Raw genomic sequence first — 26364 nt, forward strand, 5'->3', positions numbered from 1 at the left:
GAGGGGTCATGACACGGTGGGGGCTGGGCGTGGGCACACATGGAGGTCATGGGCACCATCCCAGAGGTAGCCGACAGGTGCCATCTGGTGACTGAAGAGCCACCTGCCTGTCCCTCATCGTGTAAGCCGACAGCCACCGGAGACCGGCGCCCCCGCTGCAGAGACGGGACAACGGGCACCAAAAACCCCACGGCGACGCGCACCACGCCCCCGACTGCACCTGGCACCCCGCCCACGGACCTCCCTGAGTCCTCACCCCCACCTGCGTTTCACAGACAGGACACTGAGCCCAGCGAGGACAAACTCCAAGAGCCAGCGGACGCGGTGGGGGTCTGGGGTGTTCATCCTCGTGGAGGTCGCCCGTTTGAGGTGACTTGTGAATGAGGATCAGCAGAGCGTTGGTGGGACCCTCAGCCAGGAACAAGGGGAACATGAGGGTCCCGGGGGGGCAGCCCTGGGAGGCTTCCGGAGCAGCCTGGCAGCCTGGTGGGCCGGGAGCCCCGGAGCTTTGGGACCGACCAGGCTGGCAGGGTCAGAAGCTGCTGGAATCGGGGTGGCCGTGGCTGCTGACCATCTGAGTCACAGTTCCGCAGGAGCCTTGGGGAGAGTATGTCACTGTGTTAGGTCTGAGCTGCTCTCGCAGTGTCCTTCCCGATTGGCCACAAAGACAGCGCAGGCCAAGCCCTGTGTGCTCTCGGGACAACTGAACATGGAGACAGCAAGGGAAGACAGCCCGGGTCCCCGCCAGGCAGCGCACCCCTCGGGCTGCTCTAGAGGGGAGAGAGGAAGGACACCTGCCTGCAGCCAGGGTGAGGGGTCAGCAATCTCACTTTTAAAGTACACCTCCCTGAAGGAGGAAGAGTGGCCAGGAAGCTCCTCGGGCGACAGGAGTCATTTTTGTAAAGCCAGTCTGTCAACAGTGTCTGTTCTGCACCTCGTCTCCAAGAGCTGATGACAAAAGTCACGGGACTCACTGAGCCAGCGCTCAGACAGGCACAGCAAGAATTCTGAAGTGTCAACCCTGGGGGTGCAGGAGAAGGTGAGCCAGGAAATTCATGAGGACTGGTGGTCGAGAGGCCATGAAAACAGACGAGCCTTGGGCCAGCATGGTGAGGGACAGGGGACAAGTCACCCAGTGTGAAAAGAGCAGCGTTACCGCAGGTTCGTCTGTGTCAATCATGCAGCCGCCACGGGCAGATACGTTGCTGTGAGTTGGAGAAGCCAGATGAAACTGACACCTTCAGAAAGATGTGGATTATCAAAATGAGCCGAAGGGAAATAAAGAATAAATTTAAAAAATGATCACAAGAGAGTGTCAGACTGCTAAAGTTGTTCTCCCCCAAAATGGCACTGGGTCCCTCTGGTTTGAAACCAGAGCTCCGACAAACCTTCCAGGAAAGTTCAGTCCCACTCTACACAAAGTACACAGCCAAGAGGAAGACAGAATGTCCCCTCCAGGCTTTGAAAGACTGCTGTCACCCTGACACTAAAGCTACATTCCGAGCTTATGGACAATTGGACACATTGCATCCCCATGAAAGTTGGGGTGTTCCTGCCGTCCCAGCAGATGGGACCTCCCCTGCCTCTCTTTACACAGGCTCCCTGAGGTCCTGGGGGACTCCAGTTTCCACACGGTGAAAGGATGCATTTGGACCAGCTTCTGAGGGCCTGCCCCCGCCTCAGAACACTCCGGCAGGCAGGCGTACTGGCCATTTTTCAGAATTTAAAAACACAAAACAAGACCAGTGACCTTGTCCTGTCACCGAGAAGGCCCAGGGCAATGACCCCCCTATCACAATGAGCCACCAGGGTCCAGGTCTTAGTCTGTAACACCATCTTCCAATCAAAGGACCGGAGCTCCCTGGAGAGATGGCTGGTGTGGGCTGGAGCAGGGGTGGACGGGATGGGCCAGGAGCATCCGACAGGGGCTGAAAGTTAAGATGTGCTTAAAACCCCACCATGACAGGTTGTACGGAAGGGGCACGGGATCCAGCTGAGAGCTTCAAACAACTTAGTCATAAAATATCTAACACGGTATTGACTCTAACCCAGAATATCAAGTAGTAACCCTAAGTCCAGGCTGATCGAGATGAACGAATACAAAAACAAATCAGTGGGGAATAGACAAGGGTCTCATGCCAAAACGCCCCAAATAATGTACGCAGATATCACCCCCGTGTGAGCCCCGCCTGGAGACTTCCTTCCAAAATACAGTTCAGAAGGGGAGAGGGACCGTACAGATGACGCCCGAGGGGCCGCACCTCAGCCAGGGGCCACAGTCCACTGCAGCAGTGGTACGTTGTGGGGATGGTACAGGCCCTCGCTCTGGGGGAGGGAGGGCGTTTCCCTTCGCTGACCCCCACCCAGGCCCCTGACCCAGGCCAGCCCCAAGAAGAACCGCACATAAATCCCAACTGAGAGACGCTCTGCCAAGTGAGCTCCTCAGGAGCAAGGAAAGTCAGAATCTGCCGCAGCCCAGAGGAGCCCAGGGAGCCCTGACACCGATCCCAGGTGCCCTCCTGATGGGACCCTGGAACAGAAAGCAGACACTGCGGGAAAGCTCTGGAAATCCGACCCCAGGGTTAACAGGAGCCAACAATAGTGTAGCAAAATGTGTCACAAGATACAAGAAAGGTAGCCTGTGGGGACAGAGGGCAACCCAGGGGACCGGGAGGGTGCCTGAGAGCTCTCCTACGGTCCCTGCCGCGTCTCCACCTATTCTGAACTAAAACAGCGATTTAAAAATCTGAAGACTCAAAGGTGTTAAGTGACTTGCTCAAGATCCCACACCCAATAATGTGCAGCCCAGGGACGGGCATTCAAACGCCCACCCAACACCCCGGGGGCGTGAACTTGATCCCAGATGCATCAGCAGCATCCTGACCTCTGGGCGGTCTGACTGAGCAGTGCACGTCTGCTCTGTTTGTGAATCCCCTGGAACTCTGTGCCAGGCAGAGCTTGGACCTATCCAACTCAAAATGGCAGTAAGAGCAACACTTCTGCTTTTCAATGGCTTCGCCTGTGTCCACTCACTGAGTCCTTATGTCCCCTGCAGGGTAGGTATGTCCATAGCTCAGCCACCCTGGGGAAGCCAAGGTTACACAGTCAGTAAGTTGCAGAGCCAGAATTTGAATCCAGGCCCCAGAATCTGTGCCTTTATCTGCCCTATTGATTAAAAAAAAATAGGCAGTATCTTTGGACTTTTCTGAGTTAGTAGATGAAAGAAGAAAAATGGTCATTGTACTAGGCCCAAGTTAGCCCTAGAGGCCCACACAGTAAGAAAAGGGAAAACTGAAGTCACCCAGACTGACCTGGGATAGGGTTGGGTGACAATTTTTTTTTTTTTTTATGCTGGGGATTGAACCCAGGGCCTTGTGTATGCAAGGCAAACACTCTTCCTTCTGAGCTATATCCCCCACCCCAGGGTTGGGGGACTTTTTTACAAAAAAAGAAGAAGAAGAAGAAAATAAACAAAGCCGTTGGCAGGCTTTTGACAGATGGGAAAAGATGGGAAAGGCATTCAAGGCAGAGGAACAGGGAGTGCAAAGGCCCTGTGGCAGGATGTGCCATCTGTTGAAAGACTAGCAGGAGGCTAGGAGAGGGGTGCAGGAGATGCGGTCAAAGTGGTAGCCAGCATGAGGGTGTGCAGCAGGTGGGGCAGGCTCCCTGTGATGGCTATGACAGTGACACTGGTACTTGGAGAGAGGTGGAACCATTGTGGGGTTTGGAGCAAGAGAAGAGCATGATCTGACTTAGGGTTCAGCAGCGCCCACCTGGCTGCTGGACGGAGATGGGGTAGGGGGAGTAGGGGGGGCAGGGGCAGGAGCAGGGAGAGGAGGAGGGGACTGCAGTGGTCTCGGCCGGCTAGGGCAAGCTGCTCTGTAAAGGGCCCAATGGTCCGTGCTCCAGGCTCTGAGGGCTGCGCCGCCATCTCATCTCAACACACTGCGAAAGCCGCTGGGGCGCGTACTTGATGCACCCTGCCTGCTCCAGTAAACCGCGTGTCCACCAACGGATCAAAGGCCACCTTGGGGCTAGGTGGGGGTGGCAGCAGCTGGGCCCTGGTGAGGGCTGTGAGGAGGGGGGCATGGCCGTCGAGGTGCGTGCTGAAGGGAGGGCCAGGGGCTTGCTGGCCGGCCTGTGGAGGGCTGCGAGGGAAGGCGAGGAGTCCGCAGTGGCCCCAGGATGGGGCGTGGCCGCGCATGGGTGATTGACATGCACATGGGACACCAGGGCCACGTGCCCTTCTCCTGTCCGGGTGGATGCGTCTCTGGGGACACAGCTCTGCAGCAGAGGCCTCCTGCATTCAGACCCGGCTGCTCTGCCCACTGCACCCTGGGCTCCGTGTCAGGTCTGTGTCACCAAGTGTCCAAGACCAGGTGGTGTGAGCCACAGGAACAGGAGACCAGAAGTCCAAGATCGAGGGGGGGGGGGGTCCTCCCAAGGGCCCTGAGGAAAATCCCCTCCTCCTCCCGCTGGTCTGCGACGGCCCCTGGCTGGGAGAGGTGTCACCCGCCTTTGTCCTCATCTCACATGGCATTCTTCCTCTGGTCCGTATCTGCTCCAAATGTCCCCTTTTTATAGGGATGTTGTCATGTGGGCTAGAGCCCCCCACCCCGTGCCTCATCTTCAGTGACCTCCAAAGATCCTGTGTCCAAATAAAGTCACAGATGGTAGGGCTGAGACTTCAGCGTCTGGGGGGGGAGACACTTTCTCCTCCCTCTCCCTCACTCTCTCTGCAGGACAGGTCACCAGGTGCCTCCCTCCCGACCTGGTGAAGAGCTGAGCCCAGTCCCGGGCACATGGGAAGCTCTCACTAATGTCAGCTCCTCCCTGAAAGAAGCCTCCACGCAAGACACTTTGCCGGGGAGAGTTCCACTTTGTTGCAAAAGGCTGTGGGCTTATATAGATCTAAGGAGAGGTGGCAGGGCTGAGGTAAATGGCGGGCCACCCGTTTATTGGCAAGTTCTTCCAGATGTCAGTTCCAGAGCCCAGGAATTAATTCTTATTGGGGCTAAGGTTCCCCGCCAGCGAGATTTGAAATATTGGTGCCGGCGGGAGAACTGGCGCCCGCGGGAACTTTTCGCGCCAGTGGAAAAGGGAAAGTAGGAAGAGAAGGTCCTCAGGCGCCTTGTTGGGGTTTTTTTCTGGGGTGCGGCTGCCGTTATACGAATGTGAATGCCCAACATTCCTCCCTTTTTGTTTTCTTAGGAAGTGGGGCGTCGTTGGTCAGATCTGGGTGCTTCCTGCTGTGTGGGGGCGGCATGGGGCCTAGAAGGGGAAGTGGAGGAATGTTGGGGGGCAGGTCTGGGGATATCATGGCAGCCAAAAATAGAACCCAGTGGCTATAGACAGCTACTTCCATAGGGGTGAAGTCTATGAAGGTTCCCTGAAGCCACAAGTCGTCGATGGCATCGGACCAGTCCTGGATGGAGGAGATTGTTGGTATCAGCCACTGGTCCTGTAACAGAGACTCTAGGAAATACTGGAAGCGTTGCCTGGACATGGCGTCACCAGCACCTGAAGAAGATCAGAGCGAACAAAAACAGGATGAAGATAAAAATTAAAGCAAAGGTCAATTTTTGGCAGAAGTTTCATGTTGGGGGGCTGACAGAGAAGAGGCCAAGGGCCATGAGGAGGCTTTAAAGGACATAAAGGCTCAAGAATCCAGGATGGCAGATTAAGAGGTTCTCCGGGCTCGTTGTCTCCCGCTGTCCGATGTCCGTTGCATTCCATCGTGCCTGGTAGTGAGCTTCAGCACTGAGTGAACTGTTCTCTTGGAGATGTTGGGGGTTCATGGGTCATCAGAGGCTGGTAGTGCCTAAGCAGAAGCTGGTTGAAAGTTTGATTAGAAATTTTCTGTAATTGGGTTTGAAGGAACTTCATTATGCAGGGCAAGAGAGCGCAAAAGAGGAGCATCCCAATAAGGGGCTCCAAGAGAGGCAGCAAGTACGTGGAGAGAGAGGATTGGAAGAACCCCGCTATGGGATTAGGGGAGGTGGGTTTGAGCAATTGGGTCAATAATTCCTGCAATTTAACAACATTTTTTTCTATTGGCCCAGACTCATTAACATAGTAGCAACATTCCTCTCTGAGGAACAGGCATGTACCCCCTTTTTCTGCAGTGAGGAGATCAATCGCCCTTGTAAAGCCACTTGTCCAATGAAGTAACCTGCCGCTGCAAGGAGCCCAGAGATTCAGCAGCAGTATCGAGTGCTTCTTGTAGTTTTTGCTGAAGGTCATTGGATGCCCATAGAGCATGACCTATAGCTCCACCAGAGAGTCCGAGACTCGCCACTGAGGTTGTTAAAGTGAGGCCTACCAGAACCAGCAGAAAGACTGCCCTGCGGGTTCAGGAAGGTAGGGCCAACTATCGGAATTCGGTGGGAGTGTACAAAGACAGCTGAGGAACTACAGTAACCAAGAAACAGGTGCCAGAGACATTGATTGTTGAGGTACTTAAAGACCCGTTACACCAGAGGAAATGTCCAGGTTGCATAAACGCAGGGCTCAATGGGGTGCTATAGCTCAAGGAACAAATGGGTAAAGGATTCATTGTTGGCAGGTGGAAACAGATGAAAGGAAATGAAGTATTGGTGGAATAACTTTCCCACAGTGGGATACGTGTCACATGTAGGGGTTGTCCTTTCTTAGAGAAATTGTAGGTTTTTGCTGAAATATTTCCTGCCGCTAATGGGACCGCTGCTAGAAGTGGACGACTAAGTGAAGCACAGAGAAAGCACTGAGAAGTAGGCACAGAAAGAGGGGTGGAGTTTAATAATCGAAGAGTTTGGTGTAGCAAATTGAGCCATGTGGGAGGGGGGCCTAAGGGGGTTGAAGGCTCTGAATCTTCTTTGGATGGGCTATGGATAAGATCTCGAAGTTTTGATTCTGACTCCTTGATGTGTTCGACTACCTGGATGGTTGCTTTAGGTGGCGTAATCAGGGTGCGGCCAACAGTCATCCACCCTGTGGGTCTGGCTGAGGTTGTCCGAGCATAGACAGCAAACTCAACATAGTCCCAACGTTTGGCCTTGGGGTCAGGTATATCTAAAGTATACCATCCATTGTTATCGGATGAAGAGCCCTTATGCCATTTTAGGTAACTAGAAGTCCACCCTTCAAGGTAGCCAAGTGAGTGGGAAGAATAGCTACCGCGTTCATCATGGAGCCTTCATGACCAATAGGGGCACCCATTATACATCTCAGGCCACCAATGACAATAGTCTGTGGTTTGATCAAAAAGGAAGCACATGAAAGGCCAGTTCCAGCTACCAGGGACGAAGGTCCTGGAAGGTGACAATTTTGGGGAAACAGAGGTGCAGTTGTGGATGAAGCAAGTAGTTACATCCACTGTGCGGACCTTCTGCATGCCATGTTCCGAGTATCGTTCCCGAAGAGTGAATAGATACATGGTAGGAGAGGAGGGTAAAGACCAGTCCTGACAGAGCACAGAAAACAGGCAGAGCACAAAAAACAAGCAGAGAGAGAGGACTAGGGTGTTGGGAGAGCTCATTGTGCCTTCTTTAAGAGGAATTGGGCTGCGGAGAACACCGTGTGAGCCGCAACTTAAAGGGGTGAGACGGGTGTGGAGAGCAGGAGTAAAGGGGAGGTTCAGGAGGTGACTCTTGGAGTTCCTCTGGGGTGGTCCTGTCGTCAGCAGGTGGGGCCTCCTGGTGCTATGGCTTCAACCTAGAAATGTGAATCCAGTGGGTGAGACGGTTGTCTGGTAAGGAGAGTTTGGCGGCGGTGGGGGTACAGAGAATGACAGGATAGGGGCCTTCCCATTTGGGGGCAAGAGGCCCTTTCCCCTCCATTATAATAGACTAGACTCCCAGGTGTTAAGGGAGGAGTGTTTGGAGAGGAGTCTGGGTCCGGAAGAAGCCAGTCCTGATATTTCCAGAGTTCCGAGCGGAGATGAAACAAGAGAGGCAAAGACAAATCTCGGGTGAGAGGTCTTTGTGAAACGACCAGCCCAGGGGGTATAAGAGGTCTTCCTACATTATCTCAAAGGGAGACAGTAGAGATGGTTTCTTAGGGAGAGCTCTGATCCGAACAAAGCCAAGGGAAGGAGTTTGACCCAGTCTAAGTTTAATTCCATTGTCAATTTGGTAAGGACTTCCTTTAGAGTACGATTTACCCTTTCCACTTTCCCTGAAGCCTGGGGGCGATATGGACAGTGGAAATGCCACTTGAAGGAGAGGGCTGGAGAGACCTTTTGTGTGATCCTCGAAATAAACTCAGGGCCATTGTCCGATTGTAGGGAAGTAGGCATACCAAACCTGGGGATGATGTCTGTCAGTAAGCTACGGTGGAAGCCTTTTTATTGGAAGTGGGAAATGCCTCAACCCAACCAGAGAAAGTGTCCACAAAGACAAGGAGGTATTTAGTGCGCCGTACTGTGGGCATGTTGGTGAAGTCTACCTGCCAGTCAGCAGCAGGAATGTGTCCCCGGGCTTGGTGGGAAGGGAAAGGTTTGGGCCTTAAAGGAGTATGAGGGTTGGTCCGCTGACAGATCTGACAATTAGAGGCTATATTTTGGAGCATGGCTTTGTCAGAGGGGGTGAGGGAGCAGAAGTTCTGTAAAAAGAGGGTCAAAGACTGAGAATTGGAATGGAATAGAGTAGGGAGGCACTCGAAAAGGTCCTTGTTCTTACTGGAAGAAGTAGGGGCTTCAGATGGACAGTCTAAAGCGGCCATTATATGTCCCCCAGGGGGGTCATAATCGGAAGTGGTAGCAGCCATCCATGCCGCCTGGTCAGCCTTGGCATTGCCTTCAGTGATATGGGAGCCGTCCTTCTGATGGGACCTACAATGGACAACTCCCAACTGGGTGGGTAACTGGGAGGCCTCTATCAGATTGGTTATAAGAGCCGAATTAGTGATCCATTACCTTTAGTGGTAAGTAGGCCTCGCTCCTTCCATATTGCAGCATGGGATAATAGAATATGGAAGACATATTTTGAGTCAGTATAAAGGGTGAGGGATTTGCCCTGCGCTAGAAGGCAGGCACGAGTGGCCGCTACAAGTTCAGCCTGCTGGTTGGTAGTTCCTGAAGGCAGAGCTTTGGCCTCTATAATCTCAGTGGCCGAAACTACGGTGTATCCAGAGTAATGAGTGCCGTTCTGCCTAAAGGAACTGCCGTCAGTGAACCAGATAAGGTCAGGCTTGGTGAGTGGTCCCTCAGAAACGGAAGAATGACAGGGGAGGAAGTCATCCAAGGTTTCCAAGCAATTATGAGCTGGTGTGTCAGCCGTGGGGGTCGTTGGGAGCAGTGAGGCAGGGTTCAGTGCAGAGCAGGGGAGGAACGTGATATCAGGGTTTTCCAGAAAGGAAGTGAGGAGCGACAGGACTCTGGATGGAGGAGGGGTCTGAAGGCCCTGCTAAGCTAAAAGATCCTTCAAGTGATGTGGGGAGTGGATAGTTAAAGGGGCCCCGAAAGTCAGCTTAGAGGCTTCTTTGTGTAAAATTTGTCCAGCGCTCCCCATGTGAGACGTCTCTCCTCCCTGCCGAGGCAGTTTTAATCAATTTCTCAAGAGCAATACATGCACATATTCTTCTCATTTTTTAAAGAAGATGAAAGTGTTCTAACAGCGGAGTTCTCCTTCAGAGTTCTCCCCAGTGCTTTCCATATGGAGTGCTGCTTCCGGTCAGATGTGAGGGTTCTAGCTCTTTCTTTTCCCACTCATCTATCATATGTACATATCCATAGGAAATATATGATATTTCAACATGTTCTTATACAGACACATGATATGCTGAAGGCATCACCTTTTCTTTTTCTGTGCTGGGGTTTGAACCCAGGGGTGCTCTGCCACTGAGCCCCATCCCCAGCTCTTTTTATTGATTGATTGATTTTTGAAACAGGGTCTTGCTAAGTTGCTCAGGCCCGTCTTGAACTTGCCATCCCCCTGCCTCCTCCTTTCCAAGGAGCTGGGATTACAGATGTGAACGCTGTGCCCAGCTAAATGTATCACTCTTAATCTGCTTTTCTCACTCTATCAGACGTCTTGGAAATATGCTAACATCAAGGTCTACTTCATTCTTTTTTGGGGGGTGGGGGATGCCAGGGATTGAACTCAGGGGCACTCAACCACTGAGCCCGATCCCCAGCCCTATTTCGTATTTTATTGAGAGACGGGGTCTCACTGAGATGCTTAGTGCCTCGACATTGCTGAGGCTGGCTTTGAACTTGCCATCCTCCTGCCTCAGCCTCCAGAGCCGCTGGGATCACAGGTGTGCGCCACGGCGCCCAGTTTACTTCCTTCTCCTGAGCTGCTGGGGAGGCGTCTGCAGCGCGGATAAGCCACACTTTATTGAGCCAGGCTCTGACCCCTTTTCTCACTGGGCTGATGGACAGCCTTTCACAAGCCCTTGCAGGTGTTTTTCTGGGTCAGAGAGTGGACATTCCAAGCTGAGTGCAGTGGCCCTGTAATCCCAGCTACTTGAGAGGAAAGGTGGGAGGATCACCAGTTCAAGACCAGCCTCAACAACTCAGGGAGCCCCGTCTCAAAATAAACGTAGAAATTCCTGCACTGCCGCAGGTCCTCAGCACCGTGTCACCACACGCTACCTTTGTGCCAAGGCCACAGGAACCCTCTGTCTGTCTCTACAGGTTGGTCACGCTTTGACCAGGAGAGAGCAGAAGATCCTCGTGAGTGTCAGGGACCTCTCCCCATGCCTAGGGAAGGGACGGCAGAGTTAGGGGCATCGGATTCTCCTCCCCAAAATCCCAAGGGGGCCTCCGGTCCGTTGCACTGCCCAGGCCCCTGGTTGCTGGCTGGGGGGTAACCCGATCCGGGTCAGCTGGTGCAGTATGAGGTAGTGTCTAGCTGAGCGTCATGGTATTTTATGAAGCCCGAAATGTGATCGCTACTGTTGTCACACTTTAGCGCCCCCAACAATCCCCTTGCAAATGAGAAAAACAGAGCCTCCCCAAATGCTTTCCCCCTGACATCAAGGAAAGCCCGTGGAACCCAGCCCGGGCCAGCCATGCGACCCCTGAGGGGCTGTGGAGCCTGAGGGGAAGACGGGAGGTGCTTTTCCAAGGCCCCGGGGAATGTGCTGTAGGTCCTGTGTTCTCCGCGGCCTGTGAAGTCAGCGTCCTCTAACACGCACACTCACCAGCACGGGGGTCTGCTGGGCCTGAGTCCTTCCACTTACACGAAGGCTGTGAGTCCGAGATCTCCAATCAGATGCCCAGGGGCCAGGTAACAGGCAAAGCAAGCCCAGCAGACACTGTGGACACCTGCAAGTAGACGCCCCACGGCTTTGGTCAGCTCCAAAGGACAGCGCGGATACAGGGACGTGGGGAGAGCTGGACAGACAGAGCTCCCCTGAGCTGACCTGTTGCCCCTCATTCCAAAAACATGTTGTGCAACCCAGGGCAGGCTAAATGACGAGGTCTCCGCTCCTCCCGACTGAACTTACCGCCAGGCGGAGGAGTCAGCCTGTAGCCCTCTAGAGCTGCGCTGTCCGTAGAATTTTCTCTGATGGAGGAAATGTGTGCAGAACCCAGTACAGAACTCCCTGGGCACAGGTGGCCGCTGAGCACTCGAAGAGGACTAAGGAAAGACAGGAGGCCGCGGGGCCCGTGGGGGTGGAAACAGCAGGCCTGGGACACGGTGTTCAGTGGGTGGTGGTCACAGACTTTGGGACCCAGAGGGTGGCCTCCAGAAGCGAACACGGGGAGAACACGGGGTTCTTGGAGGCAAAGGCAGGAGACTCCAAGCAGAGGGGACAGTGAGGCCTCCACCTCATGCCCAGGGCTGCCATTTTTCCTGGAGGCTGGGAGGCTGGGAGGCCAGGTTTGCACCTACAGCCCCCAGTGTCACACGCCTCACCCGCAGCCCCCTCTTCCTTGCAAAACTGTCCCAATTGGGGTGATAAATTTTCTGCTCGACCTCCCTCAGGGCCAACCAGCAGCCTAATAGGAAACCAGAGAGAAAGAGAGAGGAGACCCCACAGGAGCACCTCTGACCCCCAGTGGCCAAGCCCAGCCTCGGACCCCAGCACTGGCTCCCGGCCCAGCTCTCCTGCCCCCGTGGCTCGCGGAGCCGGCTCTGCAAGCCGCCATCACATTCACCAGGCCTGTTTCTTCTTTCTCTTCTCCAAATTCCCCATAGGATTGTGACCAGATCCACGTTGATGACGTCTCATCGGATGACAACGGGCAAGATTTAAGGTGGGAATCTGGGGAGTCAGAAATGTCCATCAGTTGGTTCTCAGGAGGGGAGGGCTGGTCACCAGGACCAGAGGCGCCCGTCACTAGCCAGATCTGGACCTGAGCCCCTCTGAACCCAAAGCACAACCCCGCCCCCCTCTGCAGCCTCTTCTGTCACCTCTTCTGTCACCTCTGACCTCGGGCTCTGCTGCGTTGCTCACTCTCCATCCCAGTTTACTGGAGTTGTGGGTGCACACCGTAAAAACTCACCCCCGCGCCCCAAAATCATTGCCATCAAGAGTTTGATCCACGTCCCTTGGAGACTTCATGACATTCGTTAGCCGGCATGTATTTTTTAATACAAAAAAAATTGATTCAGTCAATAATCAAGAAACACTTTCTGAGCGAATCAGTGGTGAGCCTGGTTTTCAGGGGAACACACTCCTAAGACGGTTTCTGGAAATCCGGTAACCGGCTGCCTGATTAAAACGAGGCGGCTTTCAGAGGAGTGAGATCAAAATGTCCCAAGCCTGCCCCTGGGAGACGTGACCAAACAGAACCACAGCTCCTCGGTGCCAACCCCAATCATCACAGCTCGGCACCTCCAAGCCGTCCTGGCTACGGGGAGCAGGTTCTGGTTACGGGTGTGGGCGTCTCCCCACCCACGCCTGGACCAGGACGGAGTCCCTGCCGGCCTCTGCCAGTCTCTCCAAAGCCCAGCACGATCAGAAGTGATCTGATCACCGTCCAGCACATCCGTCTGTCCCCAGGCTGGTGAGGAGCAGCGCCATCCCGCGGCCCGATCAGAGTTAATGGGTCGTTTCCGTGAAGTCATCGCTGGGAGCCAGGCTCCCTCTCAAGGCCGCGAGACACCGGGGTCCGGGGTTAGTGCTTCCCCTGCAGCTGCTGGGGGCCCGCCTCGGGCTGCGCCGTCGGGCATCTCGTGCCAGGAATCCACTGTCCGAGGGTGTTTCCCAAGTCAAATTCCCCATTTAGTCATTCAGGAAATATTCACTATATTGAGCCTACGATAGGCTCAGCACCAAGCATCACATGTCTCTTTTTTTGGTGGGTACAGGGGCTCGGTTGGCAGGGAGACTCAACCTCAGGGCCCTTGTTGAGCGCCTGCCCTGCTTTCAATGCTTCCTGTGGGTTACCCCTGGCATCTTTGAGGCAGCCCTAAGAGACTCTCCTGTCACCCCCTGTCATAGTTGAGGAACTTGAGGCACAGAGAGATCAAGACACCTGCCCAAGCTCACACAGCTGGTGAGTGGGGAAGGCAGGATCCAAACCCGAGCAGCCCAGCTCCAGAGCCCCACTCTGACTGACCCCTCGGTCCCCCTGGGCACCTCACCCCACCCTCCTTAGGGGGCCTCTGTCTCTGGGTATCTCCTCAGGGCATCCTCCAAATTGATAGTCAGTGTGAGTTCTTTAAGAATAAGTCCTGGCAGGATGGGAGCCTCGCTGGACAGGGAGGGCGGCAGGGTGGCCAGGAGTTGGGGTCTGCACTCAGGGGCTGTGATGGCTAGAAGTCCTGCCCCTTCCTCAGCCGATAGAAAATGAGCTGGAAAAGTGCCCAGCGCCGTCCCAGAGGATGGCTTCCGCCCCCTTTTTTAGTGGGATGTGTTTCCTTGACCTTTGGAAATGCCATTTTTGTGTCACTTCTGAAGTTTCCTGGCCACACAGAGAATTCCTTAGCCTTACATGCTTCTCTGGGGTCGAGGTTCATATCTGCAAAGCACCAACCGGGCAGCGGAGTGCGCCTCCTTTGACAAAAGACGGGAGAACGGCTGTGAGAAGACTCAGGAGGGAGGAGAGATGGGGCCAGGCCTTCCCAAGGGGACTTGGGGATCCCTGTAGTGGGGATTAACTGGACTCTTCCGTCAGGATGATCCGATCGCAGCCGTTTATTGTAGAATTCCCTTGGAGCTCAGAATTCCAAAGGGAGAGGACAGAGGCTTTCCTGGGGTGGCCACTGCCTACAGGGGCAGCCATCGTGTCCCCAAGAAGCTAGAGGCTCTGTTGATCCAGAAGAAAGGGGTGGGGGCTGCTTAGAGAGGAGCAGGAGTCGCGGCCTTCTCGGGGTGCCAATGCTGCTCCTCCCAGGTGCGCACGTGGCACGCTGAGCTCATCCAGGGGCGCACGGGTACCCCAGAGCCACCCGTGGGTCCTTAGGCCCTGCGTCTCCCAGTGCAAGGACACTGATCCCGCTGTGCCCTCACCTGTCTCCCCAGCACCTACAACTTCTCCACTGACGGCTTCCACAGCGCAGCCCCGGGGGCCGGCCTGTGCCTGGGCACCGGGGTGCACGGCGGCGTGGACTGGATGAGGAAGCTGGCCTTCCGCTACCGGCGGGTGAAGGAGATGTACAACACCTACCGGGACAACGTGGGTGGTGAGTGCGGGGACTTCCACAGGACGGGCAGTGGGCAAGCAGCGACAGTCCCCAGGACCAGCCGGTAGCATTTGATTCCCTGACTTTGAAGGGGAGGGAGCCCGGGACAGAGGGCACCTCCTGTCCCTGAGCCCTGGGCCCCCAGAGCGTGAGCTGGGCGCAGTCAAGTGCCCCTAGCTGGACCTGAGGCTCACCAAGGTGCTCCCCAGGACAGCGTCACTGAGCCCGGAGTCAGCTGGGTTTTTTGTCTCATGAATTCAAAGAATGAGACTCGCGGAGTCGGAGGTGAAAGGCGGCTGTAGGAACTTACCAAGGCCAAGTGAAGTAAGCTCCAGGGGCAGGAGGGACCCCAGGACTGCCCAGGCATTTTCCCTTCCTGGGAAAGGCTGCGGACCCCAGGTCATGTTTGTCCCGATTTTAAAATCAACTTTCCCCAAGTTTCTCAGCAAATCCCTCTGCTCAGGAGGCCTCCGGGAGCCCACTCCCCCACACGGCGGTCTCCTCCTCCTGACCTCACCAGCGCGGCCTCCACCTGAGAAATGCAGGGTCTCCGGCCCCCTCACACCTGCTGATCCAAAACTCAGGAGCTGGGCCAGGGTCTGTGCTCCAGCAGGTGTCCAGGGAACGCTGGGGCCCTGCGGCCTGAGGGCCAGGGCTGGGTCCAGAGCAGGCAGAGCTGGACAGAGATGCACAACGCAAGGCCCCGTCCCAGGCCACTAACTCAGAATCGGTGTCTTTAATACGATTCCCTCAGTGACAATGGGGCACCAGGAGCCACTGGTTCCCAAACAAGTTTCCCCGTCTCCCCTCCCTCAAGAATGTCCGCAGCCGATTCTCGGGGTCGGCTGATTCTCTGGGTCTAGCTGCAGCCGCCTGAGGCTCAGGGTCCCCGGGTTGTCACATGCAGCCTTTCCTGGCCACCTGAAGGGGGCGCCTGAAGGGGGCTGGAGGCGGGTTGGTGGGCAGTGGCCAGGTCCTGGGTCCAGGTTCCAGGATTCTCCAGGCCAGTGGTTCTCAACGGGAGAACCTCAGCAGGCCTTGGGGTCTCCAGATGGCCTGGCACCTGGAGGTGAACGAGGGTCTAAGTCGGCAGGGGCGGGCCTGCCACGTCCTGGGCCCTGCATTCCCAGAACCAGGAGAGGCGGTTTTCATCCCGGACAGGAGCCGTGTCTGCCCCATGCTGACGCGTCCTAGCTGCGGGGCCTTCGACAGGAGGGAGCCGTGTGCTTGGGTAGGGAGACAGTGGAGGCCCTCTGCTCCCCCGCCACATCGAGGCCCAGGAAATGCCCTGGGCTTCGTCGGTCTGCTCTGTTCTCCCCAAGCTGGGGCGAGGCACCCCGGTGTCAACAGGGCACCACTGCTGGCAGGAGCCAGCCCCGCCCCGCCAGCTACTTCAGCACCAGAGAACGAGCCAGGGGCAGGACCACGGCCTCCAGGCTGAGGCCAGCACAGACCCCAGGGTGCCGAGGGGGAGGGTGCTCAGAGGGGGTGACTGCAGGACACAGGCTGGACAGGAGGCACTCGGGGAGTCGCATCCCAGAGGCCAAGGGCGGGCTCGGAGCCTGTGCCTGACATTGTCCTCTCTTTAAGGACAATTCCAAGAAGCCACACAGCACCTCCACTGCTCACCTGCCAAGACTTCCGTCACATGAGCGGAAGCTGGGGATGGAGACTTTTAGCCCAGAGAGCACCAGCCCCTTAAAAACCAAGGGTTTTATTACAAATGAAGATTTTTAAATTTTTAATATTTACTAAAAAGAAGGATGGGTGGTGGGAGGCCAGTCACCGTGTTTCCTCCACAAACAGCAAATGAAAAGTCCCTGAGAACAACTATTCTTCCGCTTTTCAGGAAGATAAAGAGGCGGGGGCAGCTGGAGGGGCTCGAGGTGGGGGATGGGAGGAGAGTGTCTAGATCCTGCGGGGCCTTGTGGGGTGGTGGGTCACCCAGTGGAGAAGGTGATGGCAGACAGCACAGGCTAAGGGCAGCATTGTGTCACAGCAAGGTCATCGTCCCTGCACACACAACCCTGCCGAGTGGATGGATGGATGGGTAAGTGGATGGATGGATGATGGATGGAAGGATGGATAGATAAGTAGATGGATGGATGGATGGATGATGGATGGATGGATGGATGGATAAGTAGATGGGTGGATGGATGGATGGATGAGTGGATGGATGGATGAGTGGTAGATGGATGAGTGGATGGATGGATGATGGATGGATGGATGGATGGTGAATGGATGGCTGAGTAGATAAACGGGTGGATGGATGGCCCGATGGAGGGTGGAAGTATCAGTCAGTGGATGGATTCATCAACCCATCAGGTGATTCCAGGAGAGGTTAGGAGGGGCTGCTGGGTTGAAGTTGGCGCTGGGTGCCATCTGATTGAGTCCTCCGGGTACAGTAGCTCACTCCCCTTCCCCAACTCTGTCCCTCTACCATTTTTAATGTAACGATGGCACCTCTATTTCCTTTCTCCGCAGGCTTGATAGGGGCTCCCAAAAGAGAGACCTGGCTGCAGCTCCGAGCAGAGCTGGAGGCGCTGACAGACCTCTGGCTCACGCACTCCCTGAAGGCACTAAACCTCATCAACTCCCGGCAAGTAGGAGCCCTGTTTCGCTCTGCACCACTGAGCTTTCCAGGAGACAGTTGTGGCTCCTCCTCCCACACTCAGGAGAGCAGGAAGCCTCTGGCAGCCCTTCCTAAGCTTCCGTGTAGGAGGCACAGTGGCTGCCTTGCCCCGATAGCGTAGCCCAGCAAGTAGTGGCAGAGACTTCTTGGGGTCCAGCGGGCCTCAGGGTTCTGGATTCTCTCCAAAGATTAGAAGGGGCTGGGCACAGTGGCCCACACCTGCAGTCCCAGTGACTCAGGAGGCTGAGGCAGGAAGACTGCAAGTTCAAGGCCGGCCTCAGCACCTAGCAAGGCTCTGTCTCAAAATAAAATAAAAAGGGCTAGAATGTAGCTCAGAACTGGCACTTGGTCTCCAGTTTGCCCCTGCCCCCACCCTTCCCTATGGTCCTACATTCAGTCCCTGTGACCCAATTACGTCACCTAGACACTTGCAGCTAATTAAACAAACACATGGATCTTGCAATAAACATTTGCTATTAAATAAACAAGGTTGTGGCTCAGTGATAGAGCACTTGCCTCGCATGTGTGAGGCCCTGGGTTCCATCCTCAGCACCACATAAAAATAAATACATAAAGGTATTGTGTCCATCTGCAACTAAAAATGTTTTTAAAAATAAGCAAAGTATTACACCCATGTTGCATGTTAACGTCAACCAGCTGGAGGCCTAAAGACCAGGAAGAGCTGGGGGATCCCTGGGCTCCACCCCCACCTGACCAAGGCCCCAGAGTCATCTCCGACTCCAGGCTCCTACGGCAGGGTGGGGAGGCCTGGCCTGGGTACCTTTGAGTTCTAATCCCCAGTCTCCTTCATCCTCAGGCCCAACTGTGTCAACGTGCTGGTCACCACCACCCAACTGATCCCTGCCCTGGCCAAAGTCCTGCTGTACGGACTGGGCTCCGTGTTCCCCATCGAGAACATCTACAGTGCCACCAAGACAGGTAGGGCGCAGCCAGTCTTCGGGGAAGCCGGAGGGGGGGGCTGGCGGAGGGTGGGAGGGGCTGGCTTCCCGTCCTGGGAACAGGGCAGCCAGGGAAAGGTCACCGGGGAGGTTTACTGACCCTGCCCATGACCTCACAGCCCTTTCACCAGGGTGGACAACTAGAATTGGATAACAGGAAATTAATAGCACTGAATGGAACTGAGGGCTCTCCTCCTGCAGGACGGAATGAGCAGCTGATTTGCACCACTTATCTTCTTTTTATGACAGGGAATGTTAGTTTTCTTTTTTGTGTGTGGGGAGCTGATTTTTGGGGGGTGGGGGTAACCAGGAATTGAGCTCAGGAACACTGGACCACTGAGCCACCTCCCCAGACCTATTTTGTATTTTATTTAGAGACAGGGTCTCCCTGAGTTGCTTAGGTCATTGCTTTTTGATGAACTGGCTTGGAACTGTGATCCTCCTGCCTCAGCCTCCCAAGCCACTGGGGTTACAGGTGCGCCCCACTGTGCCTGGCATCTTTTCAATTCTCATATCACCTGGAAATGTATATGAATACAAAATAAAGCTAGTTAGTGGACGTGTTTTTTTATCAGAAATTTTTACCTTATAGATTTCTAGTTCTTCGGAAGCAAAGTGTCTTAGAGCGGCTCTTTACTTTTTGCCTGTAGTGATTTTCTAAGTCTGACCATGACTTAAAGGAGCCTTTAGAGTTTAAAATAACCGCAGTTCAGGCCAAACCGGTTGTTAGACTAACATTGGCCACAAAACCTTGGGGCCTTCTCATTTTCTTCCCGCCTCCTCTAGGCAGGTGGCCTTGGTACCTCTTACTTTTATGATATTTTTAAAAATGTAATTGTGACAATTTAACGATATAAAATGTTGTTTGTTTATCCGTGGGTTGGGGGGGTTGGTTTGCTTTGGTTTTTTGCGCGGCTGGGGTCACCCAGGGCCTCCCTGGCGGGGCAGGTGCTCTGGGCCCCGCCCCAGCCGCGGACCGGGTGCGGCAGGGGGCGCTGCTGCGGGGGCGGGAAGCGCACTGCGGCCTCGGGCTGCCCCGCGAGGCTTCTTCCTGCTGTGGCCCGGGCTTGAGCACGTGCTCGACCTCCGTGGGGCTGCGTCGCCATCCCTCGGGTGGGGATGGTCCCAGCGCCGGGTGTCTGGGTGAAGGACGGCCTCAGGCGCGGGCTGCTGGCCACTCCCGGGTCCTCACGGAACCGCGGTCTCTTCCTCCCTCCCTCCGCGTGTGCAGGGAAGGAGAGCTGCTTCGAGAGGATAATGCAGAGGTTCGGCAGGAAAGCCGTCTACATTGTGATCGGCGACGGTGTGGAAGAGGAGCAAGGAGCCAAAAAGGTACCCGCCACCCGCCGCGCCCTGCCCCGCTCTCCTCCTCCCGCTCCCGGCGCGCGCTCCCTCCGCCTCCCGCGGACCGCCCGCTCCTCCCGGCCGTCGCTGGCCAGTCCATTCCCATTTGCAAATCGCAGAAGCATCCTGAGTAATTTCCTTCTGCAAATCCCCGCTGTGCCTCTGGCTGCGCCCCTGGTAGCCCTGGACTGTTTCTGGGCGCCGCGGGGATCCCAGAGACACTCGGCGGGGGCCGGCCGGGGGCGCACGCACGTGTGTGCGTTTTATTGAATGCTCGCCGATCCGTGGTCCAGGAACCTTCCCAGTTAATAAAGACAGCATTAAGCTAATGAAAAAGAAAATCCCGCATCTGTGATCTCGGGCGTGGGGAGAGGGCAGGGGGTTCTGGTGGCCGCCACTCTGTTGTTGGAAAAGAAACAGCTGCCAAAGTCCCGGGTCTGGACCTGTCAACAGCGCCCCAGAGAGCGTGCCACCCCCCACCCCGAGGCCTGGGAAGCAGATTGTTAATGTCACAGAGCTTAATTGGGGGAACTGGCTTCCCCCTTCCGTCCCTGGCAGCAGATCCCGAGGAAATGCAGAAATGTTTAGGGTCTCAGCGGAGGGACTCAGAAGCAAAGGGAAGGTCCCTGGGGACGAGGGAGGGGGGAGGGGCCTTGAGGGCTGCGCACAGGCTGTTCCCCACCTGGAAGGCTCCTCCCCTTTCCGGTGAGGACAGACGCACGGACGCACTTCCAGTGGAAAGCACTCCCCTGCCCAGTGCCGCCCCTGCCTTTCAGCCCGTGGGGGGCCTGTGCTCCCTGCGCGCTGCCCATGTTCTCCTTGCAGGGCATTCTCCCCTCTTGTCATCAAACAGCGACCTTCATGACTGGCTGCTTAGTCCCAGGCCCTCCAGCTAGTGCGTACACTCTCCCTAGCTGAGCACCTACTGTGTGCCAGCCCCTGCCCCTGCGGAAGGCGCTGGGGATCCTGCAGTGAGCAGAGCAGACCAGGCCCTGCCACCCCTTGCGTGGCTCATAGCTGGGACAGAGAACTGGGATTTTCGCGCCATGGGGGTGACAAGAGCTTGGGAGAATTAGGCAGAGAGTGAACAGAGGTAGGGGACAGGTTACGGCCTAGGTGGTGATCTAGGCAGGCCTCCGTGAGGGGTGGTATCTGAGCAAAGATGGCAGGAGAGCGGGTGAGCCAAGTGAATTCCGGAGGGAGAGCATCCCCAGAGGAGCCCTGTTCAAGGTCTGAGCCAGCCCGGCCACAGCAGAGGGTCGGGAGAGAGGGGTGCAGTGCAGGTGGGATCAGGGAGGTGCCTGGGTCACTGAGAGGACTTCCGCTCTTACTCTGAATACTTTTCTTTTCACCAGGGATTGAACCCAGGGGCATTTAGCCACTGAGCCACGTCCCCAGCCTTTTTAATTTTTTATTTAGAGACAGGGGCTTGCTGAGTTATCTAGCCCCTCACTGAGTTGCTGAGGCTGGCTTTGAACCCACCATCCTCTTGCCTCAGCCTCCAGAGCTGCTGGGATTACAGGTGTGCACCACCGTGTCTGGCTTATATACTTCTTTTTAAAGGCATATTTCTTTTAAAATCAATTGATCTGGAGGGAAAGGACCTTAAGTAAATAATGGTAATCAGGTGACACACAAGGACACAGCCAAACCCGCAGCAGCGCATCCAGTGACCTGCCACATGCATTCCAGATGTTCTGGAAACGCTGGCCGAGAGCCCAGCCTAGGCATGAGGCTACTGAGCCTGGAGCCCGCTGCCCGCATGGGGAGGCCTTCAGGGCCAGCTCTGCTCCTCCAAATGCAGGTCTGAGGGCGCTCTGCTGGGGGGAGGGGGTCGGATGCAAAGTCACTTTGCCTCTGTCAAAGTCGGGTCAGGCAACCTGCCTAGGCCTGTGACCCAGGGCTCGCGTCCCTGACTGTTTCTCACCTAGAGAATGACAGAGGGATCTGGGCCAGCGGCCATGGCCAGAGAGGTTCGGGGGAGCAGTGACAGATGTCCTCAGATGCCCCTTTGCTATCTGAAGGGGACACACAGCCTCCTTAGGGTCCCGTCCTGCAGGGAGAGGCCCACAGAGAGCCGCGGAGCTCAGAGTCGCCAGCCTCCAGAGGTCAGTGTTGGGGCACAAAACCAGCTCCCGTCCAGATGCCCGGTCACATGCCAGGCGCCCGACCGCACCCGCCACAGTGTCTCCAGCCACTGAGCAGCCCAGGGCACGGCTTGGGTAAAACAGCCAGGCCTCCTTCATGTGCCCATCAGCTGCACCCCTGAAAACCTCACTCCAGGGCTGGGGGTGTAGTTTGGTGGCCCAGCGCTTGCCTGGGAGGCCCCAGCCTCAGTCCTCAGCCCTGAAGAAACAAAAAATGTCAGATCGTATTAAAAGCATGCGACGGGTGCTGTGTTCCTATGAGACACAGGTCAGCCAGGTCCAGGCAGAGGGTTAGGCCGAGCTCAGGCTTTCCTGGGCGGCGGCAGGACAGTCCATCCATTAGGCAGGAGGCAGTGGGGTGAGCAGAACCCCGGCCCCAGAACACCCAGTCAAAACCCATGTCCTAGCAACTTCCCAGAGGCCCCCGGGACAGGTGCTTTCTCCTTTGAGGCTGCCCCACGCCTCCAACCTCCTGCACGGGGACTGGAGGGGCCTCCCCCACCGGCACATCAGATCAGGGAGCACATTTTGGCCTGAAGTCTTTCCCCCTGCGTTTTTGGCTGTGTGGCCTTGGGCAGATGGCGCCCCCTCTCTGAGCTGCCTTTCCTGGTCTGTAGATCGCTTGCTAATGGAAGGTGCCACCTCGCCGGGCCTCTGAGCACACACAGGTAGAGGCTGCAGTGGCTCTGCTCTGACTGCTGTGGGGGTGGACAGGGGCCTTTGGAAGTCCCAGGTCCCCCCTCTGGCGAGCTGGTGCTGATTCCCACAAACTGAGCAGGGCTGAAGGTGGGGCCGGGCAACCTCCAGCAGAGGCCAGACCAGGGGGGTCCACAGGGCCGTCCCACCCAGGTTCCCCATCAGCATGTGCTTTGAGGAGCGGCAGGTGCCAGACAGCACCGACATGGCAGAGGGCTCGCCCATAACCCACCGATAGCTGCCGGAGAGGCCAGCCAGCCACAGGCCCAAGCCCCTCATGGCTGCACCCCAGGCCCCTCGTGGCCACGCCCAGGCCCCTCATGGCTGCACCCCAGGCCCCTCATGGCCACGCCCAGGCCCCTCATGGCTCCACCCCAGGCCCCTCATGGCTCCACCCCAGGCCCCTCATGGCTCCACCCCAGGCCCCTCGTGGCCACGCCCAGGCCCCTCGTGGCCACGCCCAGGCCCCTCATGGCTCCACCCCAGGCCTGGTGGGAGCGGCTCTTCCCTGGTACAGGGGAGCTGGGAGATGGAACTTTGGTCAGCCCCGAGGTGCCCACTGAAAATGGGAGCTCCTGGAAAGAAGAGGAGGGAGGATGGGAGTGTGAGGCAGGGCTGTGACTGGCACCTGGGAGGCCGACCTAACTCATGACCTGACCACTACTCCTTATTACTGACATCATCATTTTATTTAATCCTCAAAAAACCTGCAAAGTAGGTATCATCACATCCCATTTCATAGAGGGTGGATTTGAGGCTCAGAGAGGTTGACTAAGTTGTTTGTTAGATGATTGAAGAATCACGAGATCCATCCCCTCGTGCACACACTAGGTCCATGATTTGCCCTGCACCTTCCTGACTTCATCCTGTTTCTCCAGATCTGTCCTCATGTGTGCAGACACAGTCACAGCAGCAGCTAGTATTTAGTGAGCATTTAGTATGTGCCATATACTGCTGCAGCAATTGTACACAGCAAGTATCGTCCCCATTTTAAAGAGAGGCAGTAAATAGCCTAAGGTCACCAGGATGGTAGCCCTGCTGCCCCTGGCCGTCAGTCACCCTGTGGAGTAAGGTGACCCTTCCTCATTAGGGATGTCTTGCCACAGTCAATGCGCCCGCCACACCCCTCCCTGTCTGTGTTCTGCCCGTGGCTGTCTGTGTTAGTTATTGTGCTCTTTCAGCTCATGATGGTTTAAAATCAAAAACTTGCTATCATGACAACACAGAGCCGGCATCACCTGCTATGAAGACAGGAGATAGAAACAGACGCTTGAAAGGAAAGGGAGAGCCGGGCACAGTGTGCACACCTGTCCCAGCAGCTCCAGAGGCTGGGGCAGGAGGATCACTAGTTCGAGGCCAGCCGCAGCAATTTAGTGAGGCGCTGTCTTAAAATAAAAAGGACCAGGAGTGCAGCTTGGTGTGGGCACCCCTGGGTTCATCCCAGTGGTGAGGCAGGGGCAGGAAGGAGGGAGGAAGGAAGGAAGGAAGGAAGGAAGGAAGGAAGGAGGGAGGGAGGGAGGAGGGAGGAGTGTCATCTGGGCCACTGACAGCAACCCCCGGGCTCAAAGCAGCTGTGCGCCTTCCAGTGGAGCCAGCCCCGCCCCAGCAAGCCCCACTTTCTGGGGGAGCAGGACTGGGGACCCCGACACCACAGCGGGTGAGTTCTGCAGCGCAGGCCCTGCCGGTGGTCCTGGGGGCTGGGGGCCTACAGGCCTGCGTCTGCTGGGGGCCTGCTCCCGAGCGGGGCTCTGCGAGTCCCCAGGCCATGGGGGGCCCACACCAGACAAGACAGCAGGCTGGCTTCCTAACAGCCTCTTGGGGACCAGCCATCCCTCTGTTAAAGGCCTGATCAGCCACTGCTGTCACAACCCAGCCACCTCCTGAAGGTCTCGGCCCCCCAGGGCCTCAGGGTGGGGATCCAACTCCAGGGAGAGCCTGGAGGGGCCTCACGACATAGAGCAGAGTCTGGACAGGAACCACTCCCTTGCTGTGTGACGTGGCCCTGTGGCCTGCACCCCGGGGCAGACGGGAGGGTCGGTGGGTGCCCAGCGGGCAGCGCCGGTGCCCCTGGGAGCAGCCCTGGGCTGTGCTTCCGAGGGCGCAGCGGGATCTGGGTCGCCAGCAAGGCCCGGCCCAGGGCGTGGGGGACCCGGAGGCCAGGCAGGGCCTCCTGGGCAGGCAGCCGCGCTAACCTGCGCTCTGTCCTCTGTCCGCAGCACAACATGCCCTTCTGGCGGATTTCCTGCCACGCCGACCTGGAGGCACTCAGGCACGCGCTGGAGCTCGAGTACCTATAGCGACACCCGCCATCGCCACACCCCCGGGCTGGCCGCCCCGCCTCCCCTCCAAGAGCCCCAAAGGCCCGGACACCGGACCCCAGGCAGAGCGCTGCACCCCGAGGGCTGTCCAGTGGCCGTCCCAGAAGCCATCCAGGGGGATTCCGAGAGCAGAGGGCCGGTGGCGACGCGGCCGGGGCTGCTTGGAGTCCTGCAAGACACACAGGACAGCAGGGGGAACTGGTGGCCAGGGGAGGGCAGGTGGCTTCCTTTTGTCCCGTTGTTAATTTATGGCCTGGCCTGCACTCTGGCCACGCTCTGGCACCGTGCTGGTTCCTTGGTGGCTGGTCTGGCTGCTGAACCTGGCGTGGGGCCCCGGGGGCAGCTCTGGTTTCAGGGCTCTCTGCTCAAGTCGTGCTCTGGGGGGACAATCATTCTCTAGCATCTGTGAGGGAGATATTGGGCTGTTGGGAAGACTGTGGCTCACCTTTGTTTTTAAAGACGGCTGTGGACAGCACACGTGCCTTATGCTGCCATCTTGTTCCTGGGGAGAGGAGGACACTGGGGAGGAAGCGGTACTTTGTGACGGATAAAAGGCATTAAATAAAACCACGTTTACATTTTGCAGTGGGGCAGATGGTAGTTCTCTATTCCCATTCTTCAGGCTTCCAGATACATTGGTCCTTTCAGTTGCAAAAGAATAAAAATCCAACTTCAATTGGCTGAAACCGAGAGAGGGAAGAGAGAGAGAAAGAAGCCTCCGGCAACTTTTTAGTTGATACCTGTGTTCAGGTACAGCTGGATCCAGGTGATCAGTGACTTTGTCCTACATGCTTTAATTCTCAGGTGGGCTAGGCTCTTCCCTGTTGTGGCAGAATGGCTCCAAGAGCCTTTCTTCAAAACCACGCAGCCAGAAAGAGAGCACCTTCTCCACAGTGGTGGTGACACAAGCCTGGGCTGCACCTCACTGGCTGAAGCTGAGTTGTGGGGTGTTCATGGACCTGAATTTAGGGTTGGGTCCCCTGAGATCAGAAAGTTGGAGAAGGCTAGTCCCCCAGAGGAGAAAATCACTCAGAGTGACATATTACTAAAAGAATTGGGGACAGAGCCCACCCACCAAGGTGGGAAGTCCAGCGAACTTCCATTCCCAGGACAGGACTCGACTTTCCAGTAGATATGAAATGATTCCAGGACCCAGCGACAGGGGCAGGGGGTGATATCTGGGGAAGTTCTAAGGATGTCACAAACACTGTCACTCCTGTGGGGGACCAAGCAGGGCCTGGCTCCCAATGACTAGATACCAGCAGACATGCAAGCCCCTGTTGGTGACCCCAGATATTACCGACTGGCTCAGGTCTGCGCAGTGCAGACAGGAGGCTCGGCAATGGAGCCTCCCAACGAGAATCTGTGACACTGGAAAGCCTCAGCACGCGGGAGAGTCCCTGGTGGCCTCTGAGTTCCCTGGGGTGGGTGCTCTGGGTCCCATCTCTGTCTCCATAAACTCATCCCAGAGCCTGACGCAATTAGGATCCATGGTAGACAGGACAGGAAGAACAGGAAAGCAGGTCACACCCACCTGGCATTTTAGTGAATGCAGGACCACCCCACAACAGTGGTCCATAGGATTGTGTCACCTGGTTACACTGTGGCCACGTGACAATCAAATCACCTAACACCACCTTCTCAGAAGGCACGTCTGTCCTCAAGTGACACGTGACTGTATAAGTGGAATCATGTCACATGGACAACTGG

The 26364-nt window shown here is 56.3% G+C and overlaps 1 protein-coding gene across 1 annotated transcript in view; it reads left to right on the plus strand.

Annotated features, from left to right (window-relative positions):
* Eya2 (EYA transcriptional coactivator and phosphatase 2) overlaps nt 1-25239 on the plus strand; it is a 201821-nt gene extending 176582 nt beyond the window's left edge. Inside the window, exons 12-17 of the mRNA XM_048811935.1 lie at nt 12126-12184; nt 14398-14558; nt 17043-17157; nt 18008-18129; nt 19381-19481; nt 24553-25239. Of these exons, the coding sequence (XP_048667892.1) occupies nt 12126-12184; nt 14398-14558; nt 17043-17157; nt 18008-18129; nt 19381-19481; nt 24553-24633 (639 nt within the window). The 3' untranslated portion in view covers nt 24634-25239. The remainder of the gene's footprint in view (nt 1-12125; nt 12185-14397; nt 14559-17042; nt 17158-18007; nt 18130-19380; nt 19482-24552) is intronic.
* Nucleotides 25240-26364: the final 1125 nt, after the last annotated feature.

Source organism: Marmota marmota, unplaced genomic scaffold, assembly GCF_001458135.2.
Source record: "Marmota marmota marmota unplaced genomic scaffold, marMar, whole genome shotgun sequence".
NCBI classification, from domain to species: domain Eukaryota; kingdom Metazoa; phylum Chordata; class Mammalia; order Rodentia; family Sciuridae; genus Marmota; species Marmota marmota.